At 47.2% G+C, this 23,099-nt stretch overlaps 1 protein-coding gene across 1 annotated transcript in view; it reads right to left on the bottom strand.

Moving 5' to 3' along the window:
* Positions 1-8,128: 8,128 nt before the first annotated feature.
* The window catches only part of ACCS (1-aminocyclopropane-1-carboxylate synthase homolog (inactive)), a 16,340-nt gene continuing 1,369 nt past the window's right edge, over positions 8,129-23,099 (bottom strand). The window contains exons 2-15 of the mRNA XM_061203275.1: positions 22,671-22,961; positions 20,949-21,008; positions 18,690-18,760; positions 17,394-17,463; positions 16,885-16,951; positions 14,812-14,909; positions 14,203-14,280; positions 13,353-13,453; positions 12,633-12,722; positions 10,848-10,893; positions 10,591-10,732; positions 8,831-8,973; positions 8,571-8,724; positions 8,129-8,428 (exon numbers count right to left, since the gene is read on the bottom strand). Coding sequence (XP_061059258.1) covers positions 8,361-8,428; positions 8,571-8,724; positions 8,831-8,973; positions 10,591-10,732; positions 10,848-10,893; positions 12,633-12,722; positions 13,353-13,453; positions 14,203-14,280; positions 14,812-14,909; positions 16,885-16,951; positions 17,394-17,463; positions 18,690-18,760; positions 20,949-21,008; positions 22,671-22,961 — 1,479 coding nt within the window. The 3' untranslated portion in view covers positions 8,129-8,360. The remainder of the gene's footprint in view (positions 8,429-8,570; positions 8,725-8,830; positions 8,974-10,590; positions 10,733-10,847; positions 10,894-12,632; positions 12,723-13,352; positions 13,454-14,202; positions 14,281-14,811; positions 14,910-16,884; positions 16,952-17,393; positions 17,464-18,689; positions 18,761-20,948; positions 21,009-22,670; positions 22,962-23,099) is intronic.

Here is a 23,099-nt window from a genome sequence, read left to right as displayed (position 1 = left end):
GCCTGACACCCAGCGCACTGCGCATGCGGGAGCGGCCCGTGCCCGCGCCCCCTGCTGGAGAGGAGGAGTCAAGGCACCGCTTAGGGTTTCTCCCAGGAAGGCGGGCGAAGCTCAGGCTCCACAGTCAAATCCATAGACACGCAGCCTCGTTCGTAATTAAAGAAACTGCAAACCGAAACGAGGCCCCATGCTTCACTTACAAAACTGTTATAAAACTGACAAAAATGTAAACGTTTTAGTATAATCGGTGTTCATGCGCGTGCAACATTCCTGAAAGGGAATTTGGCAGTTATCCATTAAACGTAAAATGCAGGTAACTTTCCCCAGCAATCCCTCTGTATGGAGTTTACCCTATGGATACTCTCAACGACGTTTATCAAAAATATTCATTACAGTACTGTTTCTAATAATAGCGAAAACCCGGACACAACCAAAATAAACTATGGAAAATTTGATATTAATCAAAATAAATTATTAGAATGTAATAATGAGAGAATGCATATGTATGTTGGTATGGAAAAAATCTCAAAGACATGTTAATATGAAAACATGGTCTAAAACAGTAGACAAGTATGATCCTTTTTATGTAATAAAATATATATATGTATGCAGAAACAGAAGAGAGAAAATATATATGTAGATGCTTAGATTCAGGCATTTATATATAACATTTTTTCTGGAAATAATTCAAGAAGCAATAAACAGTTTTAGAGGGATTAATTGTGTAGGTAGAAATGGGGGAGAAAAACTTTCATTTTCATTTTGTTTCTGTATTATTTACATGATCTAGCCTCCTACATGCACAGCAAAACCCCCGTCATAAGACAGTAAGTGGAGTCTAAAAAATTCAATCAAAATGCAGAGTGATGTTATTGAGAAGTTAATGAAATGACCCCACTGAGCCTATGCAGTTTACAGACAATGGCTGCAGAATCCAAATCCATCTGGTCTCAGCTGTACCTCAGCACCATCTGGTGGAAGTTGTCACTTAGAACTTAAATATTCATAGGGATGATTCTGAGTCTAGAGACCCACTGGGGCTTCCAGCAGCAACAGTGATTCCAAGAATATTCTTGTGAGTTAATGCCTGCTTAACACAGATCCAGAGGGATTGGGACGAGAATATTCTAGAGACAGGAAAACACATTCTGCTTCCCCACATCTAAGAGGGCATTTGCTCTGCTCTTCAAATCCACACCCCGCCCAAAAAAACGATAAGAAATTTTAGCACACATACACCACATTTGAGAAATGGATAAGTGGAAAGCATTTTCACTTTCTTCTTTGTCTTTCCCTGCAAACATTTTAAATGAATTATTTTTTCATTAAATGAGGACTTTCTGTGTTAAAGACCCGTGTTAGGCATAGCCTTTGAAGAACCTACCTATCTTATTCACTTTTTATAACCCTAAACATGCATAGTGCCTGGCACATAGGAAGTGCTCAATGAGTAGTTTGTTTTTTTAATAATTAATGAATTAATTAATTTTGGCTGCACTGGGTCTTTGTTGCTGCGCACAGGCTTTCTCTAGTTGCAGCGAGCGGGGGCTACTCTTTGTTGCGGTGCATGGGCTTCTCATTGCGGTGGCTTCTCTTGTTGCGGAGCATGGGCTCCAGGCATGCGGGCCTCAGTAGTTGTGGCTCGCGGGCTCTAGAGCGCAGGCTCAGTAGTTGCGGCGCACGGGCCTAGTTGCTCTGCGGCATGTGGGATCTTCCTGGACCAGGGCACGAACCTGTGTCCCCTGCATTGGAAGGCGGATTCTTAACCACTGCTCCACCAGGGAAGCCCTCAGTGAGTAGTTTTTGAATGAATAAAGGGTGCCCAGACGCTGGGAGGAGCTCAATAGAAAGAAAACAAATGCACAAGTAAGATTCACCAAAGCAGAGGATGGAGAGTGGCATAGGAAAATATAAACAAAATGCTACAGCAGGGGTCCCCAACCCCCGGGCCGGTACTGGTTGCCACCAGTCCATAGAAAAACTGTCTTCCACAAAACCGGTCCCTGGTGCCAGAAAGGTTGGGGACCGCTGTGCTACAGGGTTCAAAAGAGAAAGCGATCACATCCAACTGGAAAGATGTAGGAAGACCTCATGCAAGAGTTGACATTTTTGCTGGTCCTGGAGGATAGTTAGGATTTTGACAAATAGAGGATGAAGAGGGCATTCCAAGCAGAGAAAAAAGAAAGCATGAGCAAAGGCACAGATGTGAGAAAGAAGGAGAAGCAGTCAGAAAGAGCAAGTGTCTTTTAAACCAGCATGATTCAAACGGTGGGGCTACATTTCTAGGGGTAGAAACCATGCAAGGAATTGGAGGTGAGAAAGTATAGAAGCTGTGATATTAGAAGTTACGTGACGCTAAAGCAGCTGAGAGAGACTGCAGAGAAGAATGAGAAAGAAAACTGTGGGCCAGGACCTGAAGTCTCAGAAGGTAGAAAAGTTCTTGTGGTCGGTGGTTAGAAGAGAGACTGTCGAAAGACGTTTCATTACTTGCTCTGAAGGTACAGGACAAAGCAAAGACCGTGCAGAGTTCCGCGTACCCAGGGATCCAGGAGAAGTGCAAGTGAGCGTTAAAAAGGGTGTGGTTTTCAAGGAAAGTGGCATCATCCGCCACTTTTTTGAAAGTGAGTTTACAATGAGGAGCAGTTGCTAGTGTGGAGATGAATGCCAGCTTTACCACTTCCTTTATACGATAGCAGTCTGTAAGTATGGAGAAAGGTATATTCCCCAAGGAAAAAGACTCCGTGAAAGAACTGTTCTCTGGTGTTTCACGTTGGGTCAGCTTGTACGACACTGGCAGGCAGCCTGGTGGACCAGAAAACACCTATCAACACCAGAGCAAATATAATGAACACTCTCTCAAATGGATACTTAGCTCACAAAAGAAGTAAAGAAAATATACAAGGAGCCAAAACTGAAGGTGAAGTGAGAAAATTGAGTGTTGAAGGTACAATTTGGGCATACAAGATGGGAAGATGTGGAGAAAACCATGTAAAGCTAGGCTATTGAGATGGAAGACTAGAAAAATTTGCTCAACATCAGTAACAAACCAAAAAAAAACTTGTCTGTCTTGTCCAGAGAATGCAAAAAGAAGAGTCTCTGCTGAGAATCTTTAATTTCAAGCTTCACAACAAGGTGGGATTTGAATGGATACTGCCAGCATGGTCCAGGAAGTTCCCCACCTAAAGAGTAACTTGAAGCAAAGGAAACATAAATCCCCCCTGGAGGGTCATGCCCTCAAGGCAAGCTGCCCAGGATTCTGACAAACATAAGCTCACAATCTGGAATTACAAAGCACATGAAGAATAAACCAGTCAGCAGAAACTACAAACAGCAGAAATCTAACCTGCAGAAACTACAGATAACTGGATAATGAGAAATAGATATAAAATAAGTAAGTTTATGGTGCTCAAAGACTTAAAAGATGGAACTGTAAATATTAGAAAGAAACAAGATGGTTTTTTTCCCCAAAGACGGAAGAGACTGAAAAAGTACTAAATATAAAAATTGAGATTAAAAATTCAATGCATAAGTTAAACCATAGATTAGATACAATTAATAAACTGAGATATAGATCTGAATAAATTACCCAGAATGTAGATTCAAGAAAAAACAAGGAGATGGAATATAGGACAGGGAGGTTGAAAGAGAGGGAGAATAAAGGAAGAAAACCCAGGATGTATCCAGAAGCAGGGAACAGAGAAAATGCAGTAGAAGCAGTTTCCAAGGATACAGTCGCTAAGAATCTTCCATTATTGGACAGAGATGATCACCTGTAATGTATGCACAATAAGACTAACAGTGGGCTTCTCAACAAAAACAAAAAACAGAAGTCATAAGATTCTGGTAAAAGTGCCAAAAGAAGCTAGCAGTCAATTTCAACTGTATACCTAGTGAAACCATCCTTCAAGAATACGAAAGAAAGAAACACATTTTCAGACAAACACTGATGGAAAGAATTTACCATCAGTAAACCCTAACAGAATTTCTTAAGAGATGTATTTCAGGAAAAAGAATATTAAAACCAGAAGAAAGTACTGAGATGAAGTAAAGAAGTAATGAAATTGATAAACTCATAGGTAAATCAAAACAAATACTGACTGTATAAAACTATAAAAATAAAACCAACAAATTTGGAGATTAAAAACTAGGCATCACCCCCATGTTCACTGCAGCATTATTCACACTAGTCAAGATATGGAAACAACCTAAGTATCTGTGGACAGAGGAATGGAATATTATTCAGCCATGAAAAGAAGGAAATCCTGCCATTTGTGACAACATGGGTGGACCTCGAGGGCATTTTGCTAAGTGAAATAAGAGAAATACAAATACCATATGATCTTTCTTATATGTGGAATCTAAAAAACAAAACAAACACACAAAAAACCTGGCTTATAGATACAGAGAAGAGAATAGTAGTTGCCAGCGGTGGAAGAAATGGGTGAAGGGGGTGAAAGGTAAAAAAAAAAAAATGGAAAGAATTTTGCAGCAAATACCCATATATCTACTGTCTATACTATGCAATTAATATTTTACAGTACTTGTCACATGTCTGTCTATCCATTTGCTGATCCATCATTTTTTTTGCTACATTTCAAAATAAGTTGCAGATATCAGCAGTTACATCTGAATATTTTATTGAATGTATATCATTAACTAGAGATCAATATTTTGCAGTTCCTTTTTTCTTATGAGATAAAATTTATGTACAATAAGGTGCACAAATTTTGTACTTTTTCTTTAAATTAGGGAATAACAATAGCTTTGGCAGGTGAGGGGGAAAAAGTAATGGCAGAAGAAAGAAGCAAAAAATAATGATTTTCCCTTTATACAAAAATTATAGGTCCCATGTACTCATATAAACACCTAAAAAAAAAGAAATTAACAAATTAGAAAACAAAAATACAATAGAAAGAATTAACAAAAGTAATAGTTCATTGTGAAAAACTAGTAAAATTGATAAAACCAATACAAGACTGTTCATGACAAAAATAAAAGTAGAGAGAGCAAAAGTTACCACTATTAGGAGTGAAAAGGGGATATTACTACATAGAGAAAAAAGAAAAGAATGTAGTACTGATACATGTAAATGTAAATGTAAATGAACCCTAAAACATGAAGCTGTGCAAAATAACCCAGACACAAAAGTGAACAACTATATGATTCCTTTGGGAAATTTTATGCATGGAGCTAGAAATCAGAGTGGTGGTTGCCTGTAGGAGATTGGGAGACTTACATAAGAGCTTGAAGGAACTTTCTTCAGTAATGGAACTGTTCCACATCATGATGGGGATAGGATATTAGTTACACAGATGTATATATATGTCAAGGACATTGAATCTTACAATTAAGATCTGCCCAATTCACTGTAGGTAAACTTTACTTCAGTTTTTAAAAATTAATTGAATGCAATGTTTTAGCAGAAGCTCAAAAGACATCTGAGACCAGTACTAGACCTAGATGGTATCTGTAACTCTCCTAGGTACTTGCCCTAAATAGAATTTTAAAATTTATTTCTTTTTTACTGTATACAGCTTTCATGTGGTTTTAAAAACAAAAAGCATTAAAACAAACCCAGGAGAACCAAAAAAAGTGAAAGAAAGAGTAAAAATTCTCACTCCTCTCCTTGTTTCCCATCCTCCCAGTTTCCCTACCCCATAGGCAACTACTATTCTCAGTTTCTTTTGAACTCTTTTTCAGACTCTTTATGGGAAAACAAATGCCCTAAATTTTGACTTAGGGTGATGGAGTCTGAGAAAACATGGTGTCAAACATTAAATATCCTGTTGAGAGTCTTGAAGCCTTAGAACTGTTGTTAGAAATGTTCACATCAGAACTGGAGGTTCTATTTGACCAGGTCTTCAACCAAACTGCGGTTGTCATGACTTTTCAAAGCACAATTTCCAGAGGAAGAAAAAAACAACTACAACAACAACAAAGAGGCATTAACTAAAACACTAGCCAACAATATGGCAGGAGATGAAAATAAAGGAGTGAGAGTTGAATGTTCTAAGGTCATTTCCATGTTCAGGAGGAGAATAAAGAAAATGATAAGGTGAATGTTAATAAATGAAGAGTATCTGGCAAAATAAATTCTCATTTCCAGATATATAAAAAACTCCTACAAATCTGAGGCTTAAACAAATATTTTTTAAATGAATGAAATAAAATGAAAAGGAGGCAACAGAAAAACATACTCTCTTTTCTGTGTCTGGAAGTGGTTGGTGAGGAGGTGATGTCTGGAGCTTCTGTGGCCATATTGAGACAATGAGGAAATAAGCTTGAAGGGGAAAAGCCAACCCACTAAGGATGTCAGAGTGGACAGATGAATAGAACCTGGGTTCCCCTGGATGGGCAGATGATTGAGGTAAGGCCTGCTGGCCTCCTATGGCAGGAGAGAAATGAATGCTGAGGAAGAAAGGGTGTCTATCCTGCTAATACCCTGTAGGTGTCTGCTACAAGGACCATGTAACCTGGAGCTGCCTGGAAGCCATCTTGCCACCATCTGAATGGAGCATGTCTGAAAATGAAGCCACACAGAGGAGAAGAGAAGGAGAGAACACAAAATCTGATGGCTGTAGTAACTGGCAGAGCAGAAAGGTGAGCAGAGAAGATGTGAGGTGGGTGTAGGATATGTCCAGTCCATGCTCCAGAAAGGGAGACATATGGAACACGGCCATTCAGCAAAGCACAAGCCAGCTCTACTCAAACCAATGAACTCAGTTCAGATCCAGATTCCTAGTTCAGTCAGCCTCTGCTAGGAAACCTGCTTGGATTCCCTCTAAGGGAGAGCTAGGAGTCATCCTTCTGAAAACTCTAAATGGAATTCATCACATGGGTCCTTCACAGGGGACCCTCAACAACAGTGGCAGCGTCACAACAGAGGTCTCTGGAGAGGACGTGTAGGGCCCTCAACGTGGCCATTCTGTTCTGACCTCTGGAAAAGCGGCAGGCATTCCAGTAAAGCAAATCCTGGCATCAACGTATCCTGGAAGTGGGAGTAGAAACGAGTGCTACTTAGCCAATGATATTGAAAAATAATGAAAGGTGAAACGATGACAGCATGAAGCCTGGTTCTCAGGACTGGAAAAGTCAAAGACTCCTTTGGGACTCTGGCGGAGTGGAAAGATTGTGAACCAAACCAACCTGAACTTGAATCCTGGCTCTGATACATTTTAGCTATGTAACTTCAGAAACATCATTTCATCTGTTTGAGACTCAGTTTCCTCATCTCTAAAATGAGGGCTAACAATGCCAGCTTCCCACGGTGGTTAGAGTTAGAAATGATGCATGTAAATTACCCAGCACAGTGTCCGGCATGTACAAGGTATTCAAGAAAAGACAGGGAGGAAGGAGGAATGAATGAAAGGCAGAAAGAGGAAGACAAATCCTAACCCATCGAGCATGGTTTATAGAAAGTAAACGCTGATTTCACCAACATGCTCTAAAGAGAAGAACGAGGAAAGAGATAGCCTTTCCAAACAGGAGTGTCGGCACCTGAGAAGGGTCCTCAGCCCACAGCTTTAAGGCTGGTTCAGAAAGCTCCTTTGGGCTCTGAACTAAAGCACCCCTGGGGACAGGGTGAGCGGCCCTTTCATGCTTAAGGTGGAAAGGCCAGCCTGGGTCAGAGCTTGTCCCCACTGCAGCCTCCGTTCAGGGCCCCATCATCTCCCAGCACAGTCACGGCTAGGTCGCTCTGGTTCGGAATCAGCAGTAAAGGCAGCTCTTTCCCAGGAAGAAGAGCATCCCGGAGATAGAGTCGCCCCTCCTGACTCCCGCCGGGGACCCGTTCACCTCGTCCCACGCTGGGGCTGGTCCCATGTCCCAGGTCTCAGGTCCCAGGTGTGCTGTAGGCCCACACATACTATGTGCAGGGAGAGTAATCTGAACATACAGAATTAATTCCTTTCTCCTTGTAGAAATTATCACCCTTTTTTCTTTTGGGGGCAAACTCTCTCTTACGTGTGCTCCTCCTTTGACTTGTTTCCCTAGCAACAAAGACAGAAGAACGAAGGCACCAACGAAAGCAGGCACAGGTTGTTTGTTTTCCTGTCCTGGGGGGCTGAGGGCTGTGGTGAGGAGCAGTCAGGACTCCTCCTCTGTCCCGTAAATGACTCACAGCTGAGGCTTCTAGTTTTTCCCGGTTTTGTTTAATAGCCGGGGAGGGGAATGCACCACGACTTAAGGCATGTCTCGCTGCCACCGGGAGAGCAAGGAGCAGTTCTTCTTCAAGGGCAAGGCCGAGAAGGATATCTGCCTGGCAAACGGCTCATCCACCATCAGTCTTCACAGTGGCTGCCAGGCCCCGTGGCCACAAGACAATGACCAGCTCACCTGTGCGGACCCCTCGGCTCCTAGGTCTAGCAGGCAGGGGCGTCTTCTGCCACCTGGGATTTACCCTCAAGCACCCGCCGGACCCTCTGCATCCCTGGGATGTGAGAAGGGGAAGTGAGGGTCAGCACTGATGCTGGGTGGGTGGGGACGAGCAAGCTCAGGCTGCTGGGGCCACAGGTGAGGCCAGGAGAGGGAGGGCAGAATGAAGGACGCAGTTAGGAGGTGAGGCCGCTCACCCAGGCGAAGCCGGTGGGTCTTGTCAGAGAAAACCAAGCGAAACCAGCCAGGCTCTTTGCACTCGAAGGCTTGGCCAAAGGACAGCAGCACCTTGTTATCCAAAAAGCGGCGCCAGAGCAGCATCTCCTCCTCAAAGGTGGCCGCAGGCAGGTACTGGGAGGGTGAAAGGCGCTCAGGATGGAGAATGAGACCCCCTGCCCTTGCCTGCTGGAGGGAGCTTTAACACTGCCCCCACCACCTGCATTTCCACCAGCATTACCTTCCTCAAGTCGACCCAGATGAAGAAGCCGGCCCCACGGCTCAAGAAGGGGATCCCCAGGGCCCGGAGCTCTTCCGAGACATAGATGTGAGCAGCCTTGAGCCGGGCATGGTTTTCCGGCAGGTACACTTGGTTGATCCAGTCTGTTTGGGTGAAAGAGAAGCCAGAAGATAAACCTCGCCATCAACCCTCCGCTCTGTCCTGAGAGTCTAAATGCTGAAAAGAAAAAGGCCATGAGCTGCCAAAGCTGGGTGAGCCCCTCCTGTAGCTGGTTGATTGGGGGCAATGGGAATATTCAGTGAAAAGCACCTTAAATCCAGATACTTGGCCCTGAGGGCTCCAGGGCCTGCATGCCATTCTCAGGAGCCCAGACACAAAGTCCTTCGGGACTCAGACCCTCAACAGAGGTGTACCCACTTATATAGTGACACTTCCGAGTCACCCAGGCAGAAGCTCAGATCCCAGTGTGGCCACTGACTAGGTGTGAGGCCTTGGGCAACTTCACCTCCTTGATCCCCATTGTTTTAACTGACCTTTGTTTTTAGTGTCCAGTTCGATGAATTTTAACACATGCATAGATTTGTGTAACCCCCATGACAGGCAGGATACTGAATGGTTCCCTCACCCTGAAGAACACCCTTGTGCTATCTGTTTGAAGTCACAACACCCCCTTCCCTGCAATCGCTGGTCTGTTCTCCATCACTGTAGTTTTGCCTTTTCCAGAATGTCACATAAGTAGAATCATACAGTAATGTAATCTTTTGAGACTGGTTTCTTTCACTCAGCACAATGCCTTTGAGATGGGTCTGTGTCCTCATGGATTTTATTGCAGTGTAGTATTCCAGTGTGTGGGTGAACCACAGTCTGTTTCCCCATTCATCTGTGGAAGGACATTTGGGTTGTTTCCAGTTTGGGGTGATTATGCATAAAGCAGCTATAAACATTCATGGAGAGGTTTTTGTGTGACCATAAGGGCAAATATCTAGGAGTAGGATTTCTGGGCCATTTGGTAAGTGTGTGTTGAATTTTATAAGCAACTGCTCAGTTGTTTTCCAAAGTGGCGGTTCCATCTTAACATTCCCACTGGCAGTGTGTGAGAGTTCCAGCTGCTCCACATCCTCACGAACACATGATACTATCACTATCTTTTTAAATTTCGCTATTATAGCAGGTGTGTAGTACCTGGTCCTGATTTTCCTCATCTATAAAATAATGGGGAAAATACAGGAACACCTGCTTCCTAGGATTCTGGGGAGGGACAAATGAGATTGAGAGCATCTTGCAGGGCTCAATGAATGGTGGCAATTACAGGTAACCTTTGCTATCTAAACTCACTATCTGAACCCAGGAACAGAATAGACCTGCACAGAAAGAGACACTTCCATTATAACAATCTTCCCTTAGTAGCTTCTGCTCTTTTTCAAGGGCTCACAGCTAATAATAATGAGTTCATATTGATTAAGTGCCTATTGTATGCCAGGTGCTATTCTAATTGAATGACAAATTACACCAACCCTACAAGACAGGTACCATTATGATCCCTGTTTTGCAGAAGAGGAAACTGAGGCTCAGGGAGGTGAAGGAATAGATCACATAGCCGGGACGTGACCGAGTAGGATATGAACGCAGTTTGGGCTCAGAGCTGGCATTCTCAAACACCCTAAATTCACCCTAAATTCATCTCATGGGAGAAGCACCCATGACCCCAGTCTGACTACAACCCTCCCCCCATCCTCAGGTGGCCAAGCCCAGGCAGTCACCACGGTCCCGGAGCAGCTGTGCCATCTGATACTGGACCAAGCCACTGAGGCCGTGATAGCGGCAGAGGGAGGATACCGCAGTGGCCACGTCCTGGTTTTCTGTGTACAGCGTGCCAAAGCGGAGCCCAGACATCCCGAAGTCCTGCAGGAGAAAGGCACTGTGGGAGGTGGCCAGCCCTCCCAGAGGAAGCCGGTTCCACCCACCTCTCTGCCCTCTCACCTCCCCCTGACACCCCCAAGTCCAGCCAGGAACCCACCTTGCTGGTCGCCCACATCACGTGGGTCCTCTGGGGGTCAGGCAGCCTGCGGAGAGCACAGGGTGGGAACAGAGGCAACGCAGACCCGTGGGAGTTCACATGTTTGGTTGAACAAATAAGGAGACGGATGAATCTGGTTTCATCTCTTGAATCACCAATTCCTATACATCCTTGAGAGCAGGGGTCAGCCAACTACAGCCGGCTGCCTGTTCTTGTAAACGAACCTCTATGGGAGCACAGCCACACTCTCCCACCTGTGTACTGCCCATGGCTGATTTTATGCTACAGTGGCAGAGCTGAGTGAGTGACCATATGACCTGTAAAGCTTAACATATTTGCCATCCGATCCAAAAATATTTGCCAGCCCCTGATGTAGAGCATAGTTCAAGCATCACTTCCTCAAGCAGACCTTCTCTGACCCCCTCCCAGTAGACCAGGCCAATTGGGTACCCCAAGCAGATCCTCTGTTGGCTCTCCAGATGTCTGCTTTTCAATTTTCAAATGATTAGCTGTGTATCTAGCTGCTAAAAGTTTTGGGGGGTTTTTTTGTTGGTTTTTTTTCCAGCTAGAAAGACAAGTTCCACGTAAGAAGGGTCTATGTCTTTCTTGTTCACTGATGTATCTCCAGCACAGCATAGTGTCTGGCCCACAGGAAGTGACAAATCCCTATTTCTCTGAGTCTCATTCTCCTAATCCATAAGCAAAGGGGAGGAACAACCTACATGCCATCCACCTGGCAGAGCTTTGTGAGGACTGGATGAGCAGAGCAAAGGAAAGTGTTCGGGAACCACTGACTGAAACCACCCACCCTGGTCAGGCAGGATAATCACCACTTGCATGAGTTATCTCACAACAAGAGGTCCTGATAAGGAATACAGAGCTGACAAGCTACTGCCAGCCGGAAGACTTTAGGAGGGGCCAAAAGGAGGGAGGTGACGCCAGCCCATAATATGTTCTACCAACCTCCCAGAAACCCTCGCACGGGAAACCATCTTGACTGAGAGATGAGCGCACCGCCAGGAAGGGCCTTGAATTGGACCAAGTATGGGCACAAGCAAGATGATGGACCAGAGACAACCTGGAAAGCTAACCCCATTACCTTAAAACCTGAGACTGCGAGCCACGTGGCAGAGCAGTTCTCCAGGGTTTCCTTACCCTCCTGCTCTCCACCCAGGTGCCCCTTCCCAATAAAGTCTTTTGCTTTGTCAGTACGTGTGTCTCCTCAGACAATTCATTTCGGAGTGTTAGACAAGAGCCCACTCTCGGGCCAAGGAAGGGGTCCCCCTTCCGGTAACAAAAGGACTCAGCAGGGCTGAAAGATCTGAACGAATATCAGCAACTGTCAGAATCCCTAAATGCCAGATGTGTAGATTTTCCAGATGACCCGATCCAACTGTTTCCAAAGGTGTTCTGGCCACACATTCTTGACTCAAACTAAATCTAATGAAAAAGCTCCGATAGCTGGAAGGGCTTGGCACATGCAGGGGGCCCCAGACATATTTGCTGAATGAATGAGTGAATGAGTGAATGAATGAAAATGGAGCCACTCTGGAGATGAAGGAAACAGCAGAGGAGGCCCATTTCCCACCCTCCCAGCCTTCCCTCAAGGAATGCTAAGACCACTCCTTGGAGCTTTCAGAACCACCACAGAACAATTTGAAAACCACTGATTGGCCCAGCCTCCCTTCTTCTCGTTAGGGGACCTGAGGACAGTAGGATTAGCTGGAAGGGAGAGGAACTGTCCTGGGTAGGAGGAGGGGCGCGGGACTGGCAGAGTCCGCTCACCTTTCCAGGCTCAGGACACTGTGGTACCCAACCGACTCCTCAAACACGGACAGCATGTAGACCTCATCCACCATCACGTGCAGCTCGTGCCTGGAGGGCAGGTCAGGGGGAGGAGAGAGCTTGGCTGGTAGGCCAAATGCATCCCCCAGGGTGGGATGGCAGTGAATCAGAAATCCAGAAGGACCACGGTCTAGCCCAGGGTTACCAAACTTGTTTTTTCCAGGAACACCCTTCTTTTGTCTATTTCTTTCGAACAAGAAGCCGTGCACACACAAAGCAGATGACAGTGGGGATTCTGAAGCACTGTGGGGGGAGGGGGGAGGCAGAGCCCTGGGGCACCTCCACCGAAGGCCACAGTTAAGTGCCAGACAGACCCAGATTCACGGCTGGCTCCACCCCTCACTCTAAGCCTCAGTAAATGGGATAATGACAGTATCTGTACCTAACAGGGTCGTTGGGAGGATTACATGAGCTAGAGCATGTAGGGTGCTTAGCAGGGGGCCTGGCCCCTACAGCAGGCAATAAATGGCAGCTGCTGTTATAAAAAGAAAGAGAGAACTAGCATCCCACCAACCCCTACCCCCTGACTCCACTGCCAGGAAGGACCAAAGCAGGTAGAAACCCATAGTGGGGTAAAGAGGGTAGCAGGACCTGCACCAAAGCTCACATCAGAACTCTGATCTGTAACACGCTTTACGGGGTGAGCGTGGGGTGCCTCACCTCTTGGCAAACTCCAGGTACTCCTGCAGCTCTCCTGGGGAATAGACGTCACCCAGAGGGTTCTGGGGGTTGATGAGGATGAGGCCTTTGACCTTCACACCCTGAAACCATCAGTGGGACAGGAGACCCTCAGCTCCTCCCCAAGGCCACACGGACCCACTGGGCAGGATCCCAGGGAAATGTGTTCACCACCCAACACGAAACGAATAAGGGCAAAGAATTATATCTGCAGCATCGTATCAGCTATAAAAGAAAACAAATGCAGAGAACAAAGCTCAGAGAGAAATATGCCCAAACGCCAGTAGAGGCTGCCTTTGTTGGTAGAATTATGGGTGGCAATTTGTGCTTTTAAAATTCCCACAGTGGGCATATATGGATTTTATGACCAAGGTTAAAAAAAAAAAAACAGATTGATAGATTTCTGAAAAGTGGACTAGACAGGAACCACTGGAGGGCTGCTGGTCTACACCTTTCTTCAGGAGGCCTCAGATCCCCTCAGAGTGAGGGGGACCACCTCCTCAAATCACCAGAGAGACTGCTGAACCGCAGACTTCTAAGCTCCATGCTTGACCTGCTGAGTCACAATTGGGAGAAGTGGGGGGTAGTATTTTTAATCAAGCTCTCTAGTTGATTCTTTGTACACTGAGAGTCTCAGAGTCTTTCTCTAGCAGGAAGCCCTCCATGGGCAGGCTCCTGCTTGACCCCCAGAATGGTTCCATGCTACCACCCTACCCCCCGTCCCCATCACGGAGTGCCACCACTACTCCCAGGAGATCAGCCACAGGAAGGGGGTCCATGCCCTGCTCAGGCACACCCACTTCCAGCCTTGGGTTTAATTTGATCCCCAGACCTCAGAATTAGCTCCTTCCAGCGCCGTCTCGAGCTTCTCCACTGTGAGCTGGAAGGGGCGTGTCTCCAGCCCAGTGACCTGGAAGAAGATCCACAAAAGCCACCAGCCAAATTCAGTGACCCTCCCCCCCCAGATCTGGACTCTGGGGCCTCTCCTACCCCTGTCATCTCCAGCCTCCTCTTAGAACAATCTCAGAAAAACAAAGGGGGTCACTCCCCTCTCACTGCTACCCACCCCATCACATCAGGGACACCCTCATGGCTCTCAGGTTTGGGGAAGAGCCCTCTGAGGCCCTCTGATTGGGGTCCGCGGGCTTCCATGTTGAGGTCTGCTCTGCCCCGTTCTCACCCCACCATTCCGGTGTGGTCTCCCTGGGCTGCCCTTGGCTTTTGCATCGACCCCAGGGATCTCAGAGGTGGAAGATCGGGTGTCCCCAGGGCACCCAGGCAAGGGCAGCCATGGCCAACAGAAGGCTCCACTCTCCTTTCAGCCATAACCCCAGAGGCCTCGGCATGGGCTTCCTCTCATGTCTACCCTCAAATTCAGACAGAGGAACATCTCGGCCTACGGGAAGGCCCAGGTCCAACCTGGGGTCCCAGGAACTCTTACCTCACTGTCCAGATAGACACAGACCAGTCTGACGTTGCCATAGAGATACACATGCTGCGTGATGGCTCCGTAGTAAGGGGCAGGGATCAGGAAAGCCTCTGGGGGCAGGAGTGGGCCAGGGCCCATCACCCTCTGGCCGGAACACCCAGACCCCCGTCCACTGACCCCACGCCTCTCCAAGCCTTCAGTGTGCTTGGGGAACACCTGGGGAACACGCTCCCTCTCTCAATTCCCAAAACTCTTTCTAAAGCTGGGATCCACTGAGATCAGTCCCTTTTCGAATCATTAGTAGCTACCATTTATCGGGCACTTAATATATGTGGGGATCTGTGCTAAATATTTATTTCTGAATCTCGTTTGATCCTCACAATCACTCTGTGGAGTAAGTCCTATTATTATCCTCACTTTACTGATGAGGAAACTGAAGCTTAGATCCCTCGGAAGCACACGACATGCTGGGTCACTGCAAGCACAGACTTGGAACAGGAGTCGAAGCTGCAGGGTGATGATCTGGGTTTGACACATGGGAAAACTTGACAATACATAGAACTGCCCAGAGACAGAATGTGCTGCTTCTGGAGGAGTGAATGCTCCCCCGCTGGGGGCACTGAAGCCAAAGGCTGACACCGCTCGGTGGGGAGGGGGTGTCATGCAGAAGACTCCCGCTGTGGACACAGGGGTTGATGAGATGACGCCCAACGTCCGCTCTAAGGCAGAGGTAAAGGTGCTCCTCCAGCTCCGAAGAGGGTGCATCAGTCAAGCTGCCCCCTTCCCAGCTTTTCCTTCAGCACAACCCCACCCCCGCCTCGCATCTCTGGAAGGGGCAGACTTTGCCCCACGTGTTCCCTCCCCCGGCCACAGGGATTGGGCCAGAGGTAGACAAATGACCCCAGAAGCCAATGCACTGGCTGGCCAGACACCCATCACATTCTCTCTGTCTCAGGACTTTGCTCCAAGAAGCACAGATCCTTGTGAGATGAGTACATGCACTTGAATGCGAAGGTCATGTGGAGTCAGAGCTGAGCCAACAACCTGGGCCAAACAGAGCTGAGGAAGGTCCAGAGAGAGGCCGGCATAAGAAGCGGGGGAGGGGGACTGCACACCCCAGTGAGAGACAGACAGTGTGACGCTGATTCTACTCTTGATGGTTCTAGAACGGGTAGGAAATTGCCTATTACATCCTTGTGATGAATCTTCCTTTTAGGGTTCAAAACTTGGTTATTACGTCTCTCTGTGTTATTTTAACAAGTAACTTAACCCCCTGGGCCTTAATCTCCTCATCTGTTAAATGGGAATAAGCACAGAACCTACCTCATCGGGGTTAGAGTGAGGATTAAATGACAGACTATGCATAGCCTTAGGCCAGCACCTGAAACATAGTATGTGGTCAATAAATGTTACTAAATTATTATTATTAATTAAGCTAATATGAGTGGGTCTCTGTTCCTGGCAACAGCCCCTGACCATGACTATGGTCAACATGTCCTTGATTTGACCATGGCTCTTGCAGCAGGCACTGCTGGCTAGCTACTCAACAGCCATTCCAATTTTCTTCCTTGCTAAGAGAGCACCAGATTTTTCAGCTACGACCAGCAATAAGTCCAAGGAAGGTGCACCTTCCCCCAGGCCTGGGGGATGAAGCAAGTTTGGTTTAAGCCAACCAGGGTTCTCTTCCCCTTCGCCAGGGACTGCTTTGGGAATGGGTTTGTGAGTCCGTCCTGGCCAGAAAGATGCAAGCGGATCTCTGTGGGGACTCTTCCAGGAAAGAATAGCCCCATTTCCTCCTTCCCAGTAAAAAAGAGACAGGCACAGCACAGTCTCCCTCTCTTCCTGCTTTAGGACATGCTGTCACGTGAGGTCGTCACAGAGAAATGGCCCAGAACCCTGGCATCACCTTGACTTCCCCTGGAACTGCCAACCCCTGGTGTCTTGTCAGGCAACTTAGTTAAGCCCCCTGTGGTCTAACAGTCTATTATGGCAAAAGCACCCTGAAGCAGGCCTTGAGGACAGGCAGCCAGGGACACTGCAGGCACAGGGCAGCCCCCGGTACTGAATGGGCTCCAGTCTACTTACCCCCCATCTCACACAGTACCGTGGCCAGAGCGGAGAAGAGAGAGGCACAGCCATTCAGAACCACCACCTGAGGGTGACACATCCATGGGACAAAGATGAATCTGTCCCAGGAGGGTACAAGGGCCTGAAGCCTCTAACCCAGGAGGGCACAGAGGGAGGGCCAGGTCACAGAGGGAGGGCCAGGTCATACCCGCAGGCCCCTCCTGACTAACAGCCAAGTCCATTTGTGTGGCTTATTCGTAGGGACCCTGTTCTAGATCAACTGAGCAAGGAAGAGGGAGCTGGTCACTCAGAGAGTCCTGCCCGAAGGTGTGGAGGCAAAGAGGGGCCACAGAACAAAGCGGGGCAGAAATTATACCCAAACCATAAATATCTAGGATGAGGGGAAAGAAGGGAGGGGGCCTTCCTAATTCCAAATCAAAACTAAGTGACCCTACCTTACCCCTGGCCAGCCAAATGTTGGGGAGGGGGTAGAAGAGCAGGAAGGAGCAAAGGAGGAGGCTACTCACATTCTCTGGTTTAAGGGGTGCGGGGCTCCTGCAGTAGAAAGACAGGAACCTGGCCACTTCCTCCCGGAGGCTGGAGATCAGACAGACAGATGGGCAGTGCTTGTCAGAGGGGCTCCGACCCCAAGTCCATCCCAAAGCTCCTCTGGTGAATCTTCAGGCAGCTGCCATTACCCTTCTCTGCTTTCCACGATGGGAATACGATCAGTATTTGTCTCCACTCCTTGGTACCCACCTCCCTCCTCGGTCCCAACACTACCCGCATGCGTCGAAACTTCCATTCCAGTAGTTCTAGGACACCTGACCCCACCTAATCAGCAGACTGCAGGAATATCAAAAAGTAACACTCTCTATACAGATCTAGCTAATAGTAATAGTAATAATAACACATTAATATAATAAAATATATAATATATAATATAATGTATGATAATATAATTATTATTATAACAATAACTATTATCATAGTTATTGCTAATATTTACAAGCATTTACCTTATGCAGGTGTCATTTAGAGAATATTCCTCATTTACTCTTCATAAAACCCCTATGACACATCTACTATTATTATTATTCCCATTTTACAGACAAAAAAACTGAGGCTTGAAGGAATTAGGTTACATGCTGGTAAGTGGCAGAGTCCACACTCAAGCCCAGTGGTCGGATTCTAGGGCCACCATCCTAATTATTATAAGAGCACATGCTTGGAATTACTCTTGGAATCAAGTCCAGCTCCAGCACTAAATCCTTAGGACAGCATCTGGGCCCTAGCAAGTGCTCAATAAATATAAACTCTTATTAGTTTTACTTACTATCTCCCATCTTACCAGCAGAAGGCGCCAACCATCTCCTCCTAAGCTGATTCTGGCTCCTCTAAAGCTACTGAGAAATTGGAGACAAGGCTCCTGGCCTGAAGGCCCTCTCCACTCCTCAGACTCAAGAGAAACCAAGCCAGGGAGCCGCTGAGCGGGGGTGGGATGGGCAGGAGGCACCAGTTCCCTGCAGATGCTCCAGGAGACCCCGTGACTGCCAGCTCTCCAGGACTAGGCCCTCAGCCTAGGGCAGGCTTTCTCAACCCGCCACTATTGATGTTTCGGGCCAGATCATTCTTTCTTGTGGAGGGGCCCGTCCTGGGCACTGTAGGTTTAGCAGCTTCCCTTGCCTCTACCCAAGAAAAGCCAGGAGCACCCCCGCCTCCCAGTTACGACAACCAAAAATGTCTCCAGACATTGCCACATGTCTCTTGGGGAAGGAAACCGCCCTGGAGTTGAGAACCACTGGCCTACAGGTGCTACTTACAACAGATGTCCCCTCCAGTCAGGGTACTGCAGCAGGGACGGCTCCACCCGCAGCATGTCGCTCTGACTCAGCTGGGGACAGACAGGGGAGAGCAGGGCTGAGGGCCGCACGCACTCATGGTGAGGGTCAGCCCTGCCACCTGCATCCACGCAGCACCAGGGCTTCTAAAGCCAAGGGCTTGGTCTCCTTATCAGAGAAACTGAGACAGGGGCAGCCCAGGGACAGCATTCTCATGCCCATTTTGCAGATGAGGAAACTGAGGCTTAAAAATGTCAGGTGTGGGACTTCCCTGGCGGTCCAGTGATTAAGACTGTGCGCTTCCACTGCAGGGGGCCCAGGTTCAATCCCTGGTCAGGGAACTATGATCCCGCGAGCTGCACAGCACAACCAAAAAAAAAAAAAAAAGTCAGGTGGCTCAGCCAACATCACAGCACCGGCAAGTGGCGAAGCTAAGACAAACCAGAATTTTTGACTCCTAGTCCAGTGCTCTTTATACAACACCGCCGCCCAACAAGGCCAGAGGGGTGGATTTGCAGAGTCAGCGATAGGAGACCGCGCTCCTCAGCTCCTCCAACGGGGTGACAGAAAAGGTCCCAGAACTGGGTGCCCTACCTCGGTCTTGGCTCTAAGTCATGGAGGGACTCAGGCCGCTGTCTTCCTGCAGGCTCAGCTCAACCTCACACTTTGGAAAATGTGGCCATTTCCAGACCATCCCCACCCTGCCTGGGTGCTGGGTTAGTGACTCCCAGGGCATCACACCCACAAAGTCGAGGAAAGGCAGAAGCCTTGGGCGGCAGGACCAAAAGGAAGAAAGGGAATGAGCCACGTGTCTATAACCCCAGCCTCTTCCATTTCTCCTTCGTCCTTGAGCACTGCACTGTCCGATACAGAGGCCTCTGGCCACATGTGGCCCTTATGTGTGACTCTCCTGAATTGAGACACTGGATTCTGAAGACTTATATGAAAGAAGTATGTAAACTAGCTCATTAATAATTTTTTATATTGATTACATGTTGAAATAGCCATATTTTAGATACAATGGGCTAAATAACATACATGATGAAAATGAATTTTACCAGTTTCTTTGTACTTATTTAATAGAAAAATTTTAATTATATATGTGGCTCACAGTTTATTTCTACTGGATGGCACTGAGCTGCCTTAGAGTGGGGAGCTGGCTTTGGGTAGAACAGGCTTTTCAAGCCCACTCGCTACACCCCTCTCCCCATGCAGCTTAGATGTTTCCCTTTGGAAATATGTTCCTTTGGGTTAAGTATCACTCTCTCCACAGTTCCAAACTCTAACTCCTAGGCCTCGAGAGACACATTTATCAGATAGTTCCAGCAGTTTACTAGAGATGGCTCACACCAGCTCAAGAAATCTGATTATTTTCTCTATCTGTGAGTTGGCAGGCAGAGGGAAGGGGGAGGGGCAATATAAGGGTAGGGGATTAAGAGGTCCAAACTATTAGGTATAAAATAAGCTACAACGATATACTGTACAACACGGGGAATATAGTCAATATTTTATAATAACTATAAATGGAGTATAACCTTTAAAAATTGTGAATCACTCTACTGTATACCTGTAACTTGTATAATACTGTACAGCAATTATACTTCAATTTAAAAAAATAAATAAAAGAAATCTGATTTCAGAAATTTTGCAAACTGTACCATTTTCAAAAATTAAATTATAGAAACTATACATATAAATTATGTAAGTCAGTTACAGTAAAAACAAAGGTAAAAAGTACTCAAACAATATTGCTCCTGTCTATGTTACTCCATTTTGCTCTCATCTGTGCTCTGGAGGTTCTTTCCATCCAGGTGTCTGCATGGTGGCTCTACCACGTGATGGTGCCCCTGCACCTCTCTTCCCAGCTCTGCATGCAGTGATGTCACAGCAATAGCTTGATATCGGCCACAGTGGGGGCATTTACACTATGGGAATCAGAAAAGCTACCGATCAGGGTCCCCTTTCTCCCAGGGTCAGTTGTTAAATACTGACCACATCACCGAGTATCTCCCCCTGAGAGCAGGGACCCAGCCAGCAGGAGGAACTGAGGAGGAAAAGAGCCAGAAGAAGTGAAGAAGGAGGATCACAGTGGGGAAGTGACTCTCCCACGATGGCAGAGAAAGTGGTCCCCGAGGCCACTGAAGCAAGCGGCAGGCTCTCTGGGGGAAGTATTCCAAGGAATCCCGGAGAAGACACCCCCTTGGAGCTGGGGATGCCACCCAGAGGTGCACCGGGACTTACCCGCCTGGACAGCAGGTCAAAGCAGAGTTTGTTCTCACTGGTGCCCAAGTTAATGATGCCCTGGAGGTGAGAGGTACAGAGCCATGTGAGCACAGCACAGGGTGCCATCAGAAGGCCCCGGAGGGCGCACCAAGGCAGCAAAGCGAAGCTCTCTGCAATCCCGCCCTTCCCACCACTCCTCCTGGCCTTTGCTCAAGCCATGCCCTCCACATGGCTCCCTGATCCTATCTTCCCATTTCTAAAGCTCTGTGCAAATGCCATCTCTTCCAGGAAGGCTTCCTCAAAATCCCACCTGCAAGAGATCTTTTCTTCTTCTGGATCCCAAAGCACTTTATCTGTCCCCCTTTACGGCACTAGTCAGTTTCTGTCCCAGGTCACAGGGACTGATGTACAGGCTTTATCTCCCCCACTAGATGGGAAGTCCCTGAAGGCTGGATACATGCCCAAGACACCACTGTATCTCTCAAGAGCCTCAGTTTACAGGATGAAAGAATGTACACAGTAAACTGGTGCTCTGGCAGGAACAGGAACAAGGGTGAATGTACCGCAAGAAGAGGCCCTGTCAGCCCCATGGAGGAGACCACGTGGTGAGGAACCAAGGCCTGCCAACAACCATGTGAGACAGCTTGGAAGTGGATCATTCCCCCACCCCACCAAGCTTTCAAATGAGACCACAGCCCCAGCTTCACTGCAACTTCCCAGGAGATCTTTAGCCTGACGCACCACCCGGATTCCTGAATTCCAGAAACTGTGAACTGTTTGTTTTACGCTGCTAAGACCTGAAGTCCTTTGTTACACAGCAAGAGATAACTAATACAATCCCTCACTTTTTTAAGGTCTCTGCTTCAATGTCACCATATTAAAGTGACCTTCTATGACCACCTCACATAAAATAGTAATATCCCCAGCCCACCCCACCAGTCTCTATCCTATTACCCTGCTTTATTTTTCCCTACAAGACTTATCCCAACATATTATATATTTTTATGTCTGTCTCCCATACTAGACTATAAACTCCATGAGGGCAGGAATTTATTTTTGTTCACGGCTGTAACCCTGGTATATAGAACAGTGCCAGCACCTGGTACATGCTCAACAAATAAAGACTATTAAAGGGTTATTCATGACAGCTCTCTACCCTCTGAAGGTATTACTAGTAATAAGTTATAATAATTGGGGCAGGTAACATTAATAATAATAGCAACTACCATTTATTGAATGCTCTATGTGGAAGCACTGTGCTAATAACTTACATACCTGATCTCATTTAATTGTGACAGTTCTATAGAGGAGGTACTACTATCCCATTATAGAGATGAACTGAGGTTCAAAGACATTAAGTAATTAGCTCAAGAATGCACAACCCGAAAGTGAAACAGTGGCAACCTGAACCCTAGTTCTGTCCCAGATCTAAAGTTGGATAGTCGATGGGCTGTGGATCAGAATCCATATAAGAGCACTCCATGGTTCTTCAATTCCTCCCTCACAAATCAAGGTTCCCTTAATTATAAATGGGCCATTTTCTGATTCAGGTAACATACAGGGGCCTCTCTGAGAAACATCAGACACCCCGTTGGGAGTCAGAGGGCCATAACTCCAACATGACAATAGCAACCTGGGTGCTGCCCTATTGGTCAAGGTGGGGTACCCGCCCCCCGGGGTACCCGCCCCCCCCCGCCCCGTGCTCTCTTGCATCCCAGTGGGGAGGGGGCCTTCACTCACACTGGGGTTCTTATCCTCATCATACTCATCCATGTGGTAGGTCCTGTAGCCCTCCTCTGCTGAATCCCAGAACCATTTAATGACGCTTCCTCTAGAGGACAGGTAGGGGCTGTCGGAGGAGAACATGGCGGTGGGATCACCCACTCCATAGAGCTTCAGCGGCTTCTGGTCTGGTTTTCTGGAGCATTCTCCTTCCAGACCATCCCCGTGGTTACTGTGCAGGCCCTGTGGGGAGACTGAACCCGGAGAGGTGGTAGGTGTCCTGGAGTCCTTCTGAGGGAGTGTGAACATCTGCAGAAAGACGAAAGCACTCAGTGCCTGATCTGATCAAGGGCTTTCATAGCACCAAGCAACAAAAATGAACTGGGAGTCACGGGGCCCTCCCCCTTCTCTGTCTGCCCCTTCCTTCAAGTTTATATACTCATCACT

The sequence above is a fragment of the Eubalaena glacialis genome, chromosome 10, assembly GCF_028564815.1.
Source record: "Eubalaena glacialis isolate mEubGla1 chromosome 10, mEubGla1.1.hap2.+ XY, whole genome shotgun sequence".
NCBI classification, from domain to species: Eukaryota; Metazoa; Chordata; class Mammalia; order Artiodactyla; family Balaenidae; genus Eubalaena; species Eubalaena glacialis.
The sequence above is the reverse complement of the archived record's forward strand: the minus strand, read 5'-3'. Positions and strand labels throughout refer to the sequence as shown.